General features: G+C 39.2%; 1 protein-coding gene across 1 annotated transcript in view; it reads left to right on the forward strand.

Moving 5' to 3' along the window:
• LOC104518917 (serine/threonine-protein phosphatase 4 regulatory subunit 1) overlaps nt 1-19,062 on the forward strand; it is a gene marked incomplete at its 3' end in the record, with an annotated part of 40,125 nt that extends 21,063 nt beyond the window's left edge. Inside the window, exons 3-10 of the mRNA XM_029084787.1 lie at nt 929-1,071; nt 3,467-3,613; nt 5,189-5,296; nt 6,048-6,113; nt 8,386-8,544; nt 9,626-9,756; nt 11,255-11,772; nt 18,887-19,062. Coding sequence (XP_028940620.1) covers nt 929-1,071; nt 3,467-3,613; nt 5,189-5,296; nt 6,048-6,113; nt 8,386-8,544; nt 9,626-9,756; nt 11,255-11,772; nt 18,887-19,062 — 1,448 coding nt within the window. The remainder of the gene's footprint in view (nt 1-928; nt 1,072-3,466; nt 3,614-5,188; nt 5,297-6,047; nt 6,114-8,385; nt 8,545-9,625; nt 9,757-11,254; nt 11,773-18,886) is intronic.
• Nucleotides 19,063-19,367: the final 305 nt, after the last annotated feature.

Here is a 19,367-nt window from a genome sequence, read left to right on the forward strand (position 1 = left end):
ATTGTAAATCAAATTACTGTAACATGAGAGTAATTGATGAGTTTTCATTATGTGTTTTTACAGATAATCATTATCTAATAGTAACTACAGATGTGAGTAAATTCTGAAAGGATAGAAATACTTAGTATTTAGGTCTGAAATTATATACATTCTTTTTTTTCTGCGGAGAGGTGTACTATCAGGTATGTGATAATGTCCTGATTTTTAAATTGAAGCTGTTTTTTTTTAATAGTTGGAATTTAATCCATGCTTGTATTTCTTTTCTTGTTTCTCCTCTCATCCACCACATAGATGTGCATGTTCTGCAGTATGCTGTTTTCTGCATTCAAAGTGAATTAAATATTTTTTAAAATAGTCACCAACTTTGATGAAAAACATACCTGAAAGGTTTAACAGAAACAACTGGAAAGATGCAGGACCTTTTCCATCTGACAGAAATATTAGTAGCCTTAAAAAGCAAAGAATGAAAAAGAGCATTGGTGTGGTTGTCCTGCTCCGTGGAGTCTTTCCCAAATGAGAGACTGTGGCTAGGAGCATCCCTCAGTTCATTTCTTCTCATAGTGGTACCAGTTTTGGGTTGACTTTCTGCTTAGCAGGTTTCTTGGAAGTAGTTGATGCTTGTAGGGAGTTCAGACAAATTCTGATACTCATAGTGTTTGGTGGGTTGCTCTCTTGCACCTCATCTTGGTGTTTTGTTTTTTTTTTACTGAGAATGTGTGACCCTCTTTTTAGTAGTTTAGGAGTACAGAGTGTAGTTGTACCTGGTTTTGCAAAAAGGTGCTTTTTTGTCAAAATGAAACTTAACATAAGCAGGCTGACATGAACACTTGAGAACATAGTTTGTATGTACAGGGCTGTAAAAAGCTTATTCTGGCAATGTGCTTGTAAATGCTTATTTTGACATTTTATTTTATTTTGACCCTGACAGAGCCAACAGTGCGGGCAGAACTGATGGAACAGGTGCCTCATATTGCTATGTTCTGTCAAGAAAACCGACCTTCAATCCCATATGCTTTTTCCAAATACTTACTGCCTATTGTGGTACGATACCTCGCAGACCAGAATAACCAGGTAAGTAAGTGTCTTTTACAAATAATTTATTAGCTAGTTGAATGTACCTGGTGTGAGGTTTTTGAATTTAAATAACGTAACATCATACAGGTGTGTAATGTTTTGTGGTAAAAAAGTTTTGAATTACGTGAAATGCACTCTGGACTTTAATGAAAGAAAATTTCCAACGTTTTTTCATCTGACATGATCTGTTCTGACGTGGGGCTTTTATCTGGTGTTGTATTCTTATGGACAAAATCAAACAGCCATTTTGATAAGCTTGCATAATTTAAATTATGAAAAAAAGGAACAGTAATAATGAAGAACTGACTCCTTGGTATAATTCAATTTTTTAACACCATTATGTACCTCCATAACCAGTTATTTGTATATCCATCCAATAAAGCTTTTGGATTTAACTTTTGTGGCTTGTTTCTCTGCATGTGTGAGTTATCTTGTCTAAAGCTTTCTCTAGGCCTCTCCATGTCATTTCAGACTAGACTAATCCTAGGTGATAAATTATTTTAAGTATTTTAGGCCTCTGAGTTTGACACTTTTATTTTCCTTGCCTTTTCCAGATTTTCCATAATTAAAAATAGATACCAAAACCTGTTTTTCTTAACAGTACAAGAAAAACATGGACCTTTTGGAGCAGGTCCAGAGGAGGGCCACAAAAATGATCAGAGGGATGGAACACCTCTCCTATGAAGAAAGGCTGACAGAGTTGGGGTTGTTCAGCCTGGAGAAGAGAAGGCTCTGGGGAGACCTTATTGCAGCCTTTCAGTACTTAAAAGGGGCCTGTGAGAAAGACGGGGACAAACTTTTTGGCAGCAGGGCCTTTAGTGGTAGGACATGAGGTAATGGTTTTAAACTAAAAGAGAGGAGATTTAGATAAGATATAAGGAAGAAATTTTTTATGCTGAGGGTGGTGAAACACTGGAACAGGTTTCCTAGGGAGTGGTAGAAGCACCATCTATGGAAACATTCAAGGTCAGACTGGACAGGGCTCTGAGCAACCTGATGTAGTTGAAGATATCCCTGCTGACTGCAGGGGAGTTGGATTAGGTGACCTTTAAAGGTCCCTTCCAACCCAAACCGTTCTATGATTCTAATAGTTCGTTTGTTAATTCATGTATAAGGCAACAACCATACTTCTGCTTGATATTCTCTTGCTAGCAGATCAACGATTCTGTTCATCATCTTAACCTCTGTTGATTGTCCGTAGTTCATTTGGCTGGTTTACTCTGAAACAAAGATCTCTCTTTTTTTTGACATTGCTGTCCCATGTTTTGGGAAGTATGTAGGTGGACACTTTCACAATAGCATTGCCAAATTTGCTGACACTAAACTGGGAGGAATGGCTGATACACCAGAAGGCTGTGCTGCCATTCAGCAACATCTGGATAGGCTGGAGAGTTGGGCGGAGAGGAACCTGATGAAGTTCAATAAGGTCAGGTGTAGGGCCCTTTACCTGGGGAGGAATAACCTCAGGCACCAGTACAGGTTTTGAATTACGTGAAATTCACTCTGAACTTTAATAAAAGAAAAGGATATGGGAGTGCTGGTGGACAACCAGTTGACCATGAACCAGCAATGTGCCCTTGTGGCCAAGAAGGCCAGTGTTCTCCTGGGGTGCATTAAGAAGAATGTGACCAGCAGGTCAAGGGAGGTGATCATCCCCCTCTATTCTGCCCTGGTGAGGCCACATCTGGAGTATTGTGTCCAGTTCTGGGCCCCCCAGTTTGAGAGAGATGGGGAGCTTCTGGAGAGAGTCCAGTGGAGGGCCACAAAGATGATTAAGGGTCCTGGAGCATCCTTCTAATGAGGAAAGATTGAGGGAGCTGGGTCTGTTTAGCCTAGAGAAGAGAAGACTGAGAGGGGACCTTATAAATATTTATAAATATCTAAAGGGCAGGTGTCAAGAGGATGGGGCCAGACTCTTCAGTGGTGGCCAGTGATAGGGCAAAGGGCACAAGCTGGAACACAGGAGATTCTGCTTAAACATGAGGAAAAACTTTACTGTGAGGGGGACAGAGCACTGGAACAGGTTGTCCAGAGAAGTTGGGGAGTCTCCTTCTCTGGAGACATTCAAGACCCACCTGGATGCAGCCCTGTGCAACCTGGTGTGGGGAACCTGCTTTGGTGGGGGGCTTGGACTAGATGATCTCCAGAGCTCCCTTCCAACCTCTACCATTCTGTGACTCTGTGATTCTTAGTTTACAATATGCAGTTGTTCTTGGGTTCAAACCAAGTTTGTTTCAAACATGAAGTGTTTGCAAAAGGGGTTTTGGAGTACTTGGTATAGATGTGTGGCAGTATGTAGGTACAGCTTCCAAAATACAGGACATGTATTTAAACAAAAAAACCAAAAAACTGTCTTTGAATTCTGGGTTCAATTTTTGTCTTTTTATGATAGGTAAGAAAAACAAGCCAGGCAGCATTGTTAGTTCTATTGGAGCAAGAACTCATAGAGAGATACGATGTGGAGACCAAAGTATGCCCTGTTCTGATAGATCTGACCGCTCCAGACAGCAATGATGATGTGAAGACTGAAGCTGTGGCTGTAAGTAACAGCAATACTGAATCATGCAGTACAGAGTTTGCTTGAATGCTCGATGTTGCAGTGATGATAGTGTGTTTCCAAGATGGACATCTATGTGGCATTAAAGAGAAAAAATTATATTGCTAGCCATAACTAATCTGTAAATTTTTCCATGCTGTGTTACACTCAAGGTTAGATTTATATTCAGTAGCTTATATATGCTGTAAAGAAAAACCCAGCTGGACAACACAGTGCAGGGGATTAATTTTACTCCTAAAGCATCTGCTGTTGTTGGCTTTTTATTTGTTTCAGATTTGTTTGTTTTGTGGAAGTTTAAATTGCATATATATGAAATTTCCATCAGTGGAAAACCTTTAATGCTTGAATTCTTTTGATCTTGGCTGTATGTCTGTTCTCTTTATTGATTTTGTGTAATTTTATTGGATGAAATAGTAAACATCTGAGTTGATCAGCTCATGGATGGTTGGTGGGGTTTTTTTTTTTTTTTTTTGCATTAGACACAACCTTAATGATTAAAAATTATGTGTTGAATTAAAATAGTAAGCAAATTAATACATTAGTTTATTAAGGAGAAATGACAAAAGATGTATGTCCTTATGTTTCCCTTGAATATTTGCAATTTATGTTGATGCTTTTTGCTATGTGCTTTTATTTATTTATTTGTTTTTGGTTGAGAGAGAGACCTCATTTATATTTTACTTTCATAATGTGACTGGACTCAAATAATAAGGAGGCTGGGCAATATTGCATTTGGCACCAAATTTCTAGTACTTCCTTGAAGAAGCTTGCGAATACATAAGGGAATAAACTTTAAAGCAGAATTGTTTTGAAGATATTGAAACTTGAGAAAAGTTTCTGTAGCCCACAAAGGCTCTGTAGGTTAGAAAAATAATATTTTTTTATTATAGGAAAATGAATTTAAGTAGGTAATGACATGATGAGGAAAGTGAAACATAAAATTATTTTAATTACCTTATTTTTTTAAAGTTGTAGTAAAAATCAGAATGAAAGAGCAGTTAGAGGGAAGAGCTGTCACTTTCTTTAGTATGATACGCTTTTTCAGTAGTTTTATGTTAGGGAGTTGCATATGAACAATATGGAGTGTTGTAAGTAATTTTTAAATCCTACAGAAGTTGTAGAAGTCACTTAAGCATATTAATTGTAAATAATTTTCTGTTAATTGTAGATGTGTAAATATTCATTAAGTATTGGAATAGTGAAATAATCTTGTACTTTGTGTTTTTTATTTTTTTGTAAATCTGGTAAGATAGGAGTGTAATTTCTGAGAGTTCAGTTATCCCCTTTAGTTAGGGATTTGATTTAGTTTGGTGAAAAAACCAGTGTGTTCCACAGCTGTGTTACATCATGACAGAGGGAGGGTAAAAAGAAAAAAAAGTTTTTTGCAGAAGTAGCTGAACCTTTTCAATTCAAAATACAGAATTTTTTTTCAATATTTTAATAATTTTCAATCAAATTATGTGCATGAGAATGAAAAGTAAATGTAAAAAGCCTCTGCTGAACTGACTTGGAATTGTGTGTTGTGCAATCCCTGATTAACGTCTGTCTTGCTATTAGATAATGTGCAAAATGGCCTCCATGGTGGGAAAGGACATCACAGAAAGACTTGTTCTTCCTCGGTTTTGCGAGATGTGCTGCGACTGCAGAATGTTTCATGTTCGTAAGGTATGAATTATCAGTACCTGGTCTGGGTTATCTGTGAAAGGAATGTCAGCAACTTGGAACTTGCATTTGTCTAAATGACTTTTTCCTGCTAGATCGCAGCTGTGACATGTATGAGTGGAAGCTATGGAGTTTCTTTTGTAGCTCGCATTTCCACAGATTTTATATTTGACATTGAGTTTCTTCCAGAGTCCCTACCTTTATTATCAGAAACAAAGAAAGAATCTGGTTGTCCTTATGATTGCATAGCTAGCTATGAAAATGTGAACCAGCTGTAACTGATACAGCATCACCCACCTGAGCTCATATCTCTGTGCATAGATGGAATTAAAGATACTCATTAAGATGAAATAAACTGGTCCTCCATCGTGGTATTTAGGTGCTGAGGCTGTGTTTTGGTTTCACACTGCCATTGCATAGCTTATTTTCCTTGATAACTGCTTTTATTTTTTCATTTGACAGCACTTGGAATGTATTTTATCCTGCTTCCCTTTACTGAAGTTCTGAGGTGGTTCTTTCATGATTAAAAAAGGCCGATTAAAGTTAAAATGAAGAAAACAATTTTTTTATTTTTTTATTTTTTATTTTTTTTTTTAAACCGGGAAAACGGCCAGTGGGGGGATGTGGCTGATACTGAGCTTGCCCCGAAGCCTGTTTTTGTGGTTTTAAAAACTGTTTACATTTTTCCTTTGATTTTGTTTGCTGTATTAAAACTATAGTCTTGGTGGTTATATCTTTGCATTTTGTTTGTAAGGTATGTGCAGCCAATTTTGGAGATATCTGCAGTGTTGTTGGGCAGCAAGCCACTGAAGAAATGCTGGTAAGCCATTTCTTAGAGGATTTTTCTTTTAAATGCAAGTTGGTAGTGGAGTTACCCAAGGTATGGGAGAAGAGCAGCTAAAATTATTAGACAACTACTACATTACCTTACTAAGGAGAGACTAAAAAAGCTGTGACTCTTCAGTTTTGCTGACATAAGGTTATGATTGATGTTTACAAAATCTTGAAGACGGTTACTATCAATACAGAACTCTTAATTGCCAAGTCACACAGTCTAGAGCTAAGGGTACTCAATTCTAGAGCTGGGAGAAGGATTTAAACCAGACTGAAGGAAATACCTTGGGCTGTGTAGACAGAGAGTATTTGCAAGTTCAAAATACATTAGGCAAGAAGTAGGCAGGAATGTATCTTCTAATGTCCATAAATGCAATGAAAGATTGTAGATACAGGAGGAGCGTGGAGGGTGTAGACCACTAGAAGGGATGTGCCTTATGTGGTCTCTAAAAATGGCATCACTTAATGCTGCTGTTCATTATTTTAATCTTTTCAAGCCTTCCTGACTCTTAGCAAAGCCTCATAACCCTCCTGGGAAGGAGCAAAAGAGAAAGAAGGGCAGAGAAAATAAATGAATCTGTGCAATAATAAATTAAGTAAAGGAAAGAGATACAAACTCAAAATGGAAAAGCTGGGAACTGGATGGAGCAGGGAGCAGAGGATCCGTAACAGTGCCCCCTGTTCCCCTGGTGGGTTCAGGGAGCTGGTAGATGTTGCTAGGCTTGGAGACATGACAGGGCTAGGCAGCAGGAAGCAGCCTGAAAGTCTCTGGGATCCTTCTTCAAGCTTTCTGCTTTTGGGGATGCAAACAGTGAGCTTGTTGATGGCCGGAGGAGACTGATGAGTCAGTGCCATGAATTAGTGAGGGACTTACATGGAGAGAGTATAAATGCAGGCGTGACCTCCACAAGAGGCTCTGCAGCCTTTTGCAAATGTGGTATTGGGACAGGTATGCCTAGTGTGACCCTCAGGGCATTGCTAATGTTCTTACAGCATTTGCTGCATTTTTCCCTAGATGCTGTGTGATTCAGGCCATTTGATAATGAAGTATTGTGCAGATTTACATTCCATATGTTTCTCAATTGAGCATGTAAATTGATTTCTCTCACAGAAATGCCTTCTTAGTGATACATGGAATGAATTTGGATTAAAACTTTGTAGAGGGTGCAATTGGACTATGAAATAAAAAAAAGTAGTGAAAAGTAGTGGTTATTTTATGTGAAAGTAATAACATGTGGCTGGGCAGTTGGGGATCTCTTTCCATAATAGAAAATACCATTTTCTGCTCTTTTTGTATTATTTAAAAAAAGAAAAAAAAGGCAAAAAGCTGAATGGCTTTAGATAGAACTTCATTTTGTAACATAAAGGCTTTTTTTTTTTTTTCTTTTTAAGCAGAAGCAAAGTCCAGAAAACTTTGCTACAGAAAGTAGGAAGAGCTGAACATCAATAATTGAGAATAGAGCTGCAGCAACAGTCATTGTATTCTTTACATCTTACCACTCTGCTTGTTGCAAGCGAAGGCAGCCTTGTGATGAGTTGCATGTCTTTGACTGCCTCACCTGCACTCTGTCCACCGTTTCATTCTTACCATTACTGTTTCCAAAAATCCTGAGCAGCTTCAAAATGCTTCAGTTTTATTAGTAAAACAACTGCTCTGTTCAAACCTGTTTTTCTCTTGCACAAAATGCAGTGTCTTTCATTCCCCTATTCCTCTATGCTGTTCAGGTCCTGCTTTGTAGGGTAGGTAGGTGGTGACAGAGATAGGTAAATCTAACAATTTAGGTGGAAAAGAAGTTTTCTTTCTGAAGATGCTCTTCCTTTGCATTTCAGTGAGAATCTTAGAAAAAAAATCTGTAATGTTCTCTGATAGATAAAACATTAATGCACCAGTATTCTTTATGGTTTTGTTCCTTTCAGTGTTAGCTGCTTTAAAAGAATGGTGTAGAGATGGGATTTTTGTCTTATGCTAGGTTTTCTGAGCTTAAGGATATTTTTTTAGTTGTTTTTTTTTTAATATAAATCAAGTTAGAAAGTTTGTACTTTCTTGATATTCTTTGGACAGGTGAATTTTCTTTATCTATATCCATAAGTAGCAGGGTGGTGGTACTGAATGTGTGTTCTTTGTCTTGCAAATATTAAACTAATGCATCTGATTATGAGGGCAGAGAATGAGATGAATGAAATGAATGTGGAAAAAGAACTTGCTTTGAAACAAGTACTGCCTGTTAAGACTTGCAAACTTACTATGTTCCTAACAGCTGCCAAGGTTTTTCCAGCTCTGCTCTGATAATGTGTGGGGAGTTAGGAAAGCCTGTGCTGAGTGCTTCATGGCAGTTTCTTGTGCAACATCACAGGAAGTCCGGAGGACAAAATTGTCAACCCTTTTTATTAATTTGATTAGTGATCCTTCACGATGGGTAAGAATTGCTTTTTATTTCTTGAATAGCTGTCATATTTAAAGGATTTTACTGTGATACTCCATATAGAACTTCTCCCCATGGGTGTGGATAATGTAACTTGTTTCACGCACCTCGAGCAAAATTCTTCTTAGAATGCTTAGTTTGTCCACGGGTGTAGAGAGTCCTTCATGTTTTCACTGCAGCATGTAAGAAACTGTGTCAGTGGGGTGGCTTTTCTTAGCTACAGAAGTGCCTGTGACTTAACATTGCTGAAAATCATTAACAAAACCGGAAAGTTAGATGTGATTTATTTTTATTTCTTCAGGTTCTTTACCACCACCTCCTTTTTTTGGGGGAAGTGGGGCAATACAGTGGAGTGGTGGTGTTTGTTGGTTTTGGGTTAGTTTGGTTCTGGTTTGGGTGGAATTTTTTGCGGGGGTTTTCTTGTTTGGTTGGTTTTTGTTTTTTTGAGATTTTTTTGTCTTGAGGATCTAACCTTCAAACCTTGTTAAGTTTGTTATTGAGCAGACTACTTCCAAGAGGCAAAAGTAGATCTTTTGCATAGGAGCACAAGCTCTTGGATCCTGGAAAACTGTGCAAGCTGTAGCCCAACAGAGTTAATCAAATAATTAAAATGAAGATAGATAATTGTTGAGAAGGGGAGCAGAAATAGGGGAAGGGAGGAGCAAATGAATAACATAGCCAAGTAGGAAAGGGAAAGAAATGTATAACTTGTCAGTCAAAACTTATGGTGGTAAAATGTCTGTTCACAGCACATAATTTTTTCCTTTCAAGTTGTTAAAATGATCAACTGAGTTTTCAGATTTACCTGCTTCTACTGTCTAAATATTTGGGGAATAGGCCTGTCAACATAGTTACCTGTGATTTGACTAGTTTTACTCTGCTTTTTTATTTACACAGCACTTTATGTATACAGCTGGTTGACTCTTTCCAGACAAGAGCTTCTGCTGTTGTTTTTCTCAGTCAACCTATGACCCTTCCAGTTCTTAGTTGTAGGTGTTTGTCTTCTATAGGACAGTGAGCTTTATATATAGAAATAATTTTTTTTTTTTTCTTCACCTTGGACCCTTTCCACTAGGTCCGCCAAGCTGCTTTTCAGTCTCTGGGGCCTTTCATATCAACTTTTGCTAATCCATCCAGCAGTGGCCAGTACTTTAAAGAAGAAGATAGTAAAAACCCAGAAGACTGTGGTTCTGCACAGGAAAACAGGTAGAGAATTTGCTAAATCTAGAAATAATTTTTTCTTCCTTGTTTTTCTTCTGTATGAACTGCAAGCTAAGAAAATTGACTTGCTTGTATAAATGGAGTATTTATCTTGGTAAATGAAAAGATCTGGAACTTCTCATCTTACTTAGTAGACTACCACAATTTTCAGTTATTTACTAAAAATACATGACTGTTCAGTACCTTACAATGCCTTGGGATATATCTTCTCTGATGAAATGACTGACTTGATAGACAAGGGAGAGCAGTGGATACAGTCTACCTAAATTTCAGTAAGGGTTTTGACGTGGTCTCCCATAAGATCCTCATAGAGAAACTGATGAAGCAGGGGCTGAACAAGCAGACAGTGGGGTGGATTGACAACCAGCTGAATGGCCGGGCCCAGAGGGTGCTGATCAGCGACACATAGTTGGAGGCAAATAACTGGTTGTGTGCTTCAGGGTCCAGTCCTGTTTAACATCTTCATTAATGGTCTGGATAATGCAAAACTGAGAAGAGTGGCTGATGTGCCAGAGAGTTGTGCTGCCATCCAAAAGGGCCTCAATAGGCTGGAGGAACGGTCTGGCAGGAACCTCTTGAAGTTCAATAAAGTGCAAAGTCCTGCACCTGGGGAGGAGCAATCCCAGGCACCAGTTCGTGCTAGGATCTGTCCAGATGCAGACCAGCTGTGTAGAAAAGCCCTAAGCATCATGGTGAACACCAGATGGACAATGAGCCAGCAATGTGCCCTTGCCACAAAGAAGGCCAGTGGTATCCTGGGCTGCATTAAGAGTGTTGCCAGTAGGTTGAGGAGGGTGATCCTTCCCCTCTGCTCAGCACTGGTGAGGCCACAGCTGGAGTGCTGGGTCCAGTTCTGGGCTCCCCGTTATAAGATATGGACATACTGGAGTGAGTCAAATGGAGGGCCAGGAAAACGATGAGGGGACTGGAGCACCTCTTCTGTGAGGAAGGGCTGGGAGAGCTGAGGCTGTTCAGCCTGGAGAAGAGAAGGCTCGGGGAGATCTTACCAATGTGTACAAATCCCTGAAGGGAGGGTGCAAAGAGGACAGGGTCAGGCTCTTGTCAGTGGTGCCCAGTGACAGGACCAGAGGCAATGGGCACAACCTGAAACACAGGAGGGTCCCTCTGAACATCAGGGAACACTTTTTTTTACTGTGAGGATGGATGACTGAGCACTGGCAGAGGTTGTCCAGGGAGGCTGTGGAGTCTGCATCCTCCGAAATACTCAAAAGCCATCTGGACACAGTCCTGGGCAACTGGCTCTGGGTGGCTCTGCTTGAACAGTGGGGCTGGCCCAGATAACCTCCAGATGTCCCTTCTGATCTCAACCATTCTGTGATTCTATGATTTATTTAGCTATGCTGTAAGTAAATCTAGTTTCATAAATAGCAAACTGATAGCATGTGTGTGAATTTTCAAGAACATCTGTTTGCAACGAGTATGTTTTGGTTTTTAAATGTTCGTTTGCTTTGGCACTCAACAGTGAAAAAGTCAGGACTACAGAAGATGTCACAACAGATGATGAGCACAACAGGACAGAGGATCTGTCTTCACATGTTGATAATGACGATTTTGCAACAAAACTTGAAAATGCCATGGAAGATCAAAATATAGTGTCAAATAACTCCCAAAGGGAAAGTGATTTCCAGACTGAGTCATCCTTCCATTGCACTTTGTCTTCAGAATCTTGTGGGGAAATGGCTGATGAGAACGAGCGAAGTTCTCATTGCTGTACAGCAGGTCTGCGGGAGGCTGGGCTGAATTCACAGGAAACCTCTCTTTCAGAACAAGAATTATACAACTCTTTCCATTTCTGGAGGACTCCACTTCCTGAAATAGATATTGACTTCGAGCTTCAGCAGACTTCTGAGATAATACTCGATAGAGAAATTCAGGAACTCACTATGCCAGTGTCTCCAAACATTCCTATGGCAACAAGGAAAGAATTGGAAGAAATGATAGAAAATTTGGAACCCCATATAGACGATCCAGATGTTAAAGGTATAGTAAAGATATTGAAGCATTTTTAGCATTTAGAGATGTGCATGTTGCTTTAGCAGTTTAGGCTTTAACCTTTCATTTGTTTTAAAAGTCAGAAGTACTGCTTTATCCTGGTCCTCAAAGAGATTGTATCTATTTAGATTCAATTGTGAAAATTAATGATGAACTAAAAGGGAACTTGCATTCGTGTAAAGATGTTTAAAGGTAGTATGATTCCTTCCATAAGCTGAGTACACATATGGTTAGCAGTATAAACTTCTGACTGCCTGTTTTGACGGTATAACCAAATAGATGGTTCAGTGGCATAAGCTGTTGATCAGGAAATTGATCTGTAATTAGCTTACATGCAAAATAAGAAGGCAGATTAAGTTTTGTTTTTTTTTTTAAATATCGAAGTGTGGTAAATGGTTTTCATTTTATGGATTATCCATTTTATTTTTAGTGAATTAATCTTCTCCATTTCTCTGCAAGGTCTTTATTATTGCAGTCTGATGTTTTTGACTTAAGCATGCCAAATTTGTTGGGTCAAACTGAGAATTGATCCAAATTGAATTCTTGAAGTGAATGCACATCCTCCATTTTAAAAGCTGTTGAAGAGTGGAGAAAGGTGTCATAAGTATGACCAGCTGGTGGAACGGCATCTCGGAGATACTCCCTGGGCTAAAATGACTTGACTATTTCACACATGCCTACTGGAGATATCTTTCTTTTGGTATTTGTATGCTGAGTAAATTCTAAGGCATATCAAGCTTGAATGTCACAGTCAGAAAGTCCAGAGCTACCGGTAAGGAAGAAGCCATGTTATTCTGGAGCTGAAGAATCCCTAGGGGAAAGCATGCCTCTATACCAGAAAAAGCAGGAAAGAAAAGGAGGGGCAAGTTGGGAGTGGGAGCAACATTTTAGAATAAACTGATACTGCTTTCAACTTATTTTTGTTGTTAGTAGGTTGATATGCCAGTAGCTTTTCTTAAATCCATTTTTGGGCTGCTTCCATTTAATCTATTGTGAAGTCAGCTGATGCAACTTTCTTGCTTAAAGAGTGCTTTGGGCACTCTCTCTAAGGAAAGAGATAAGAAAAAAATTTCAGCCTTGCTAATGATTGCAGTCTTCACATAACCGGTCTCTGAAGCCTGCTGTTAAAACTTGCAGTACTCTTTAGGTTTGTTTTATAAAACCTCGTTCTGTCCAGTTACAGAACGTATCTTAAACACTTTTAATGAAGATTTATGTAGGCATGTATTTGTACATCCAGAATTGTCCTATGTTACATGATTGTTTCTGTTATGTGTGTGTTCATGTCCTGTTTCAGAGCAGGTTTGGTTTCTTTTTTTTCTGTTTGTTGGGTTTTTTGTTTTGGGGTGGGGTTTTTTTTTTTTAGCTCTCTTGACTGGGCATCAAGAGGTTTTCTGTGTAGTTGCTGGCTAGCACTCACACACTTCAGTATAAGAAAACTGTTACTAGGTTGTAAACACCATGGGTTCCAAGTGCCCACAAGTTAGGAAAGATTTGAATTAGGGTTACCAGTGATATTTATTCTGATTTGGTGTGGAGTGGGTCTTAATTACTCAGTCACCTTGTATTCTGTTCATTACCTCTGACTTGGTCAAGGCTGTGTAGTGAAGCCCCAAGAAACACACCTTCTAAACCTTGTACTCTTTTTTCCTCTTGCCTGTATTCTTTCAGAAACTGTAATTTAAAAACATACTTGTTTTAATTTGGTAATGTTGCTATTTTAATTTTATACAAAGTGCATTGAGACATAAAGAAATTGAGACCAAAACTGATAGAATAGTATTCATTTTGCATGCTTGTCTCAAACACTGAAGTGCACACAGAACTAGTAGGTATCCAGGCTTTAGTCTCTGAGTAGCTGACTTAATGCCTGTGTCTTGAACCGTACACTCCTTAAACTGTGATGAGAGGTAGACTCCGTTTGGGGGTGACCTGGAAGATCAGAGCCCTGACTCTGCCTCTTTGCTCATGGCGATACCAGGAATAACACTTCCATCTTTACCATCTAAAACTGTTGTTGCAAACTGATGATATCAATATTCAGTCCAAAGATTGTCTTAATTTGTTATTTTTGTAGAAATTTTATGAAACTTCCTAATTTCACAGATAATTTTGTCTCCAGTATACATGGCTGCCAAGTGTTTGCCAAACAGCCCTGGTCCCATACAGTGCTTAGGGTCTTTCCCTGCCCTCCACCGCCTCCTCACAAGACTAGCCATCATGTTTTTGAGTCTTGTACTGTGAGTGGTCTGGTTCTTGACAGCAAAGACTGAACAAGCTAGGATTATTTTTTTTTTCCACTTTCTTTCTTTCTTTCTTTCTTTCTTTTTCTCTTTCTCACTGTTTAAATTCCTGTGACCTTTTTCTTGCACTTATTTTCTTCATTGATTTGCTGTCACCCGAGTCCTGGATTCCTGCTTCCATGCTGTACTCCTGTCTTTATCACGGCATTCCCAGCCAAGGAATGGGAGAGGAAGATGCTGTGTTCTCTGTAGTGGGTAAGCAGAGGCCTGCCATACTGGAGAGCTCCCATAGGTACATATCTTGTGGTTTCTGTAGCAAATGGGACAAGCACCCTAGAGACATTGCAAGATGAAGTGGGTATGAGTTAGCAAAAGTGTAGTTTGGGAATGAGACTGCCATGTATGATGCTATGCGTGTGTCAATAAGATTAAGACGACCTTAACTCTGGCTGTGCCTAGCCTCTCAGTGCTTGACTGTGCAACTTTGGCATCCTTCGCTTAACGTGTTTTGTTTTGGAGAATATTTTCTAAACTTAGAAGAAAATTAATATCTGTTGTGTGGAACCATATTGGCCAGGGTCATTGGCACAGGTTTTCTGAAGGTTCTTAAGATCACACTGAATTTTTGTTGTTTGACTCTGCAGAATAGCTGTTGGCGGTAATAAGGTGATGTCCTTCATGGTACAATCAGCAGAGGATGATGATTTCCATTTTGCTAGGTGGTTTCAGAGCCAGTCCCATAGCTGAGATGGGTGTGGCGATTTGATACTTGAGTTCTACCAGCAATGATTGTGTCTGAGTCAGAGTGGGGCAGTGTTTTTCTTCTCCCTGCTGCCCCCAGCTTTGCCCTGTATGTGCATCCATAGCACCTACTATACCTTTGTACCCCTATCCTTTCCCTCTGTATGTATTCCCCTACTATTTCCTTTTTTGTTTTCATTTCTCTTCCTTTCTGGATTCCGTATTCCTCTACTTCATGTCTCATCTCACCCTTCTGTGTTGTGCCAAGTGCTTCATCCCTCACTACTTGCATCATTATAGCAGAAGTATTGAGAACAGAATAACTTGGTTCTTATCTAAGCGGTGCCTCAGCATGGCATGACAAGGGGAAGGATCAGCTGAAAGGAAAGGCTTTGCCAGCCTGTGAAGCCCAGGATACACTATGTTCAGTGCACACCCCAGTCTTCCAGATGTCTTGGCTGCTAAGCACTAATGGGTTACTGTTTACATCCATACACCGTGGTTGTGTGTGTTTTGGGGGTGTTTTTATTTGCTTTGGGGGCTTTTAGGTTTGTCACTTGACTGTGTTTCTGTAGTGCAGCCCCCTATCATCAGAGCAGTTTCCATTTCAAACTTCAAATCCTTGCTCCAAGGCGTGGAGACTGATGAGGTCTCTAGCAAATACAATATCTTAACAGTGACCAGCAACTGCCACAGAACATATTTTTTTCCATAATATCATTCTCAGAAAGGGGTGAACTGCTTTAACTGAATCTCACTCCCAAAAATCTTTTCCTTGAGGCTTTCTTTCCAGAACTAGCTAGTTGCCAAAGCGATAAATCTGAGTAATAGGTAGTTGAGCAGTCAGCAACCAAGATAAAGACAGCCTGTCTTCTCACAGACAAACTCTACTGGCCAGCAGAGCTACACAAGCTATGCAAAGTTAAGCAGTGGTATGTAATCCCTGTTAATAGGACCTTTCCACTCTGCTGGCCAGACATCCTGAGAGTCTCAAACTGGGTGATGGAAACCTGCTCGTTCCTCTGAAGTATGCCAGCTTTTTAAAACTTATCACAGAGTCTTTATTCAGGTCACCTTTTTCCAGCTCCCGAGGCTGCTGCTGTCTTCACTTAGTTCAGAGGTTCCTTTTCTTTCCCCAGATGTTTTTATTTATTTATTTTTCTTACCAGGGACACTTCCTTCAACTTTATTTATCTTCTTATGTTCTGCATAGAAAGTAGTGAATCATGTAATGTCAGCTTTTCTTAATATTTTTTGGGGAAGAGAGAAAGCCTTGCAGGTTACTGGGGAAAACTGCCTTATGCCAGTTATAGACTGCTTTGTCAAATGGAGACCTAACAGGAATAAACCAGCCCGAATGTGTGGTCAATTGATCCCATTCCCTTATAAAAACTACGTTTATAAGTTAGGCTACTAGTGCTGCCTGCAGTAAAAGTCTAAAATATATTGTTAATGGGACAGTAGGTGAGGAGGAAGTGGAGAAGAAACTCCTCTTATTTTTATATTTTAATTACTTGCATCTCTATACCCATTGATGCAGCCCATATCTTTTGTCTTTGAGTAAGAAGTGAGGGTAAGGAAGGCAGATCCTTCAGGGAAAAGAAGGGAGTGTGCCACTTGGAAATATCAATGTCTTCTGGTGAAACATCAGGAGAAATGTAAAACAACAATAAAGCGTATTGAAAGGACAAATTCCTGAAGACCAGGAAATTTGATAATGCCAGGTAAAATGTGGTTTTGATGTTAAAGGTCGTGCCAGTTATTTTAGGATGTAGGTACTGTAGCCAAGAGTAAATAATTCCTTGCTGAAAAATACTTCTCACCTGAAGCAAAAGTCAAAGGAATAAAGAGTTAATTAGCAGATGGTTTAGGATCTAGTGAACATTGACTTTCTTACCAGTGCAACACAAGTTGTATTATGCACAAAACTGATCTTTACACTCCAATTTTTACTGAGGGTAGTTGTGAAAACTAGTTAGCCAGCAGATAGTCTTCCAGATTTCCTCCCAAAACCTTGCTACCCAAGAGCTTTGAGGCATTTTTCTGTGTCATGTGTGAGAGGGAAGCCTTATCCTTTGCTTGTACTTTTAATGGTTTTCTGGAAAACATTGCCTATCTTATTGCTTTAGGAAAGATCTTTTTGGGAGATGGGGAGGAGCAGCAGCCACCTCAAGTCAGGAGGCTGTCAGCACAGATCTTGGACTGTGTCTGCATGTTATGGCTCTCTGGATTTTTCAGTAAATATATATTCAGTGTTGAAGCAGTATGTGTTACCTACTCAGGGTAAGCTTCCTTGATTTCTAGGTGAAAATGAGAGGACTGTACATTTTTCATGAAAGAAGTCTTCATGAAAAATGTTGTCTTGATATGCAGCAGAATGTAATTCTTCTTAATTTTCTTGTTTGAACTCTCTAAATGAGAATAAACTGGAAATCAGACAGACATTTCTCACTCTAGCAGGTGCTCTGAAATGACCACCTATTTTGCATGGTTTGGAGTGGTTTATTTAACTTTAAAGTTTTAGAGGAATTTACTAACCTTGATCTTTTTTATTCTCATGGCCTTAAAAGTTCAGAGGTTTATTATCAGTGAACTAACACTTGAAGAGTGAAGTTGTAGCAAGCTTTTGTCAATCTTACAAATTGTAAAATTCCTAATTTTTGTATATTTATATATCATATTATAGATGTATATTGAAACTGTATTTTCTAATATAATGTGTTGTATAGCAGAAGTGTTAGTATGATGTTAGTTTTGTTTTTAAGTTTCTAACTTGCTGTGTTTTTTCCTGTTGGGCAGTAATACAGCAAGAATATCCTTTGGTTATGCTATAAGAGATTTGACACAGTTATAGAGCTAGTATTGCATACTGTAAAGAATTATCTTTACCTCCTGCTCATCAGATTCCACCTAGAAACCAGTTAACCTGTAGTATGTTTTCTGATTTCTGCTAAGATTGTGCTGAGTTATAATTCTGCTTCTTGTAACAGATATATTGCATATCTGTTTCTTCGGTCTACAAAAGAGTCCAACTCTCTGTGTTTCGTTCTTGTTAATAACACCATCAAAAAAGCGAGAGGGAGAAATTTAGATTCTGTAACTTAGTATGGCAACGTGGGACTAAAAACGAGCATACGGTTTGTCATTTCATTTCACAGTGAGCACTTAAGAAACCTTGGAAAAGCCAAAGTCTATGGGGAACAGAGCTTCTGGATGGCTGGGTAAATTTAATGGGTCAGGAGATTATTCTTCCTTACCTTCTTGGAAAGAAGGGGAGGAGAGAGGCTGAGTAGATCAGTCTGCACTGAATTCTGCGTCGCTTGCAGCTAAGATTGGCCCTAATACCTGATCTGCATAGGTCAGGCTGTATCCAAGGAATGTTGCTCAACAAAGCTTTTTTTAATTAGCAGTAAGCAGAGGGATGGAAAGCAGAGCAGTCTCAGAACTGCTGGATCTTTTTCAAAAGAATGGATGGCAGAGTGTGAAGTGCTAATGCTTTCTTTTGATGAATAAGAGAACATCAAACAGTGCAACCTTCATTATTTGTTTGGAGGATGCAAGGAGGCTGAAGCATCCTGGGGTCTAGCATCTTCCTATATAGATCTTGCTTTAGAATTTAATGACTGTATATAAGAGAGAGAGAGAGAGTCTTGTAGAACTGAAGTCCTTTCTGTATGAATAAACCCATTCTCAACCTTTATTTAAATTACTTTTCCCTTCTCTCTCTTACTCTCACCTCCCACAAAAAGACCCAGTCAGTAAGTTGGCATTCATGTGTCCCAAAGACTATTTGTACCATTAATACGTACCAAGATTCTTAAAGAACTGATCCTGCTGTAATAGCAGTCTCTTACTCCTGGAGTTTTTGCTTTGAAGACATATTTCACTGAACTGTGGTGTGGTGGGGCACCCTAGGACAAGAGTGGAGTGTTAATCTGCCTTACAATTTATGCTAATTGTCCCCGGTTTGGAATTTGCTAATGGTCAATAATCTTAAAATTGTACCTCCCTTCTGCCATCCTTCAGTTAATTAGTCACTGTCTAAAAGTTGATTTGTGGACTTGCTAAAAGTTTATTGCACTTCAGTCTCTCATGTATTTCTCTTTCATATGCTGCAGCACAAGTGGAGGTGTTGTCTGCTGCACTCAGAGCATCCAGTTTGGATCCTCAAGAAGAGACAACGGCCAGCGTTGGCAAGGGAACAGACTCACAGACTGAACTAGCCACCGATGACCAACAACATTTTAAACCTATACTGGGTGATATTGTGCCTTTAATTGGTGATGCTGTTGAGGTAAGAAGCAAGTTTTGTGGGTTTTTTTTTCCCCCATTAGGATTTCCAGGGCTCCAGTAATAGGGCTCCTGTAGTTTGTATTTGTGCAGTAATTGCAGCCAAATGCTTCCTACTCCTGGCTAGTGTGGCGTTCAGTTTTGTTGGCTGTTACTGAAGCGCTAGCTGCTAAAATAAAATGAGTTGTATTGGGTGCCTTTGTTTTTGCCACTTCTCTGCTTGTCTGTGTAAATTCTTGAAATTGTTTCCATTAAAATCTCTGTTGTCTGACTGTCACATTTTAAGATGTTTTAATGCTACTGCAGTTT

The sequence above is a fragment of the Antrostomus carolinensis genome, unplaced genomic scaffold (genome assembly GCF_000700745.2).
Source record: "Antrostomus carolinensis isolate BGI_N321 unplaced genomic scaffold, ASM70074v2 scaffold13724, whole genome shotgun sequence".
NCBI classification, from domain to species: Eukaryota; Metazoa; Chordata; class Aves; order Caprimulgiformes; family Caprimulgidae; genus Antrostomus; species Antrostomus carolinensis.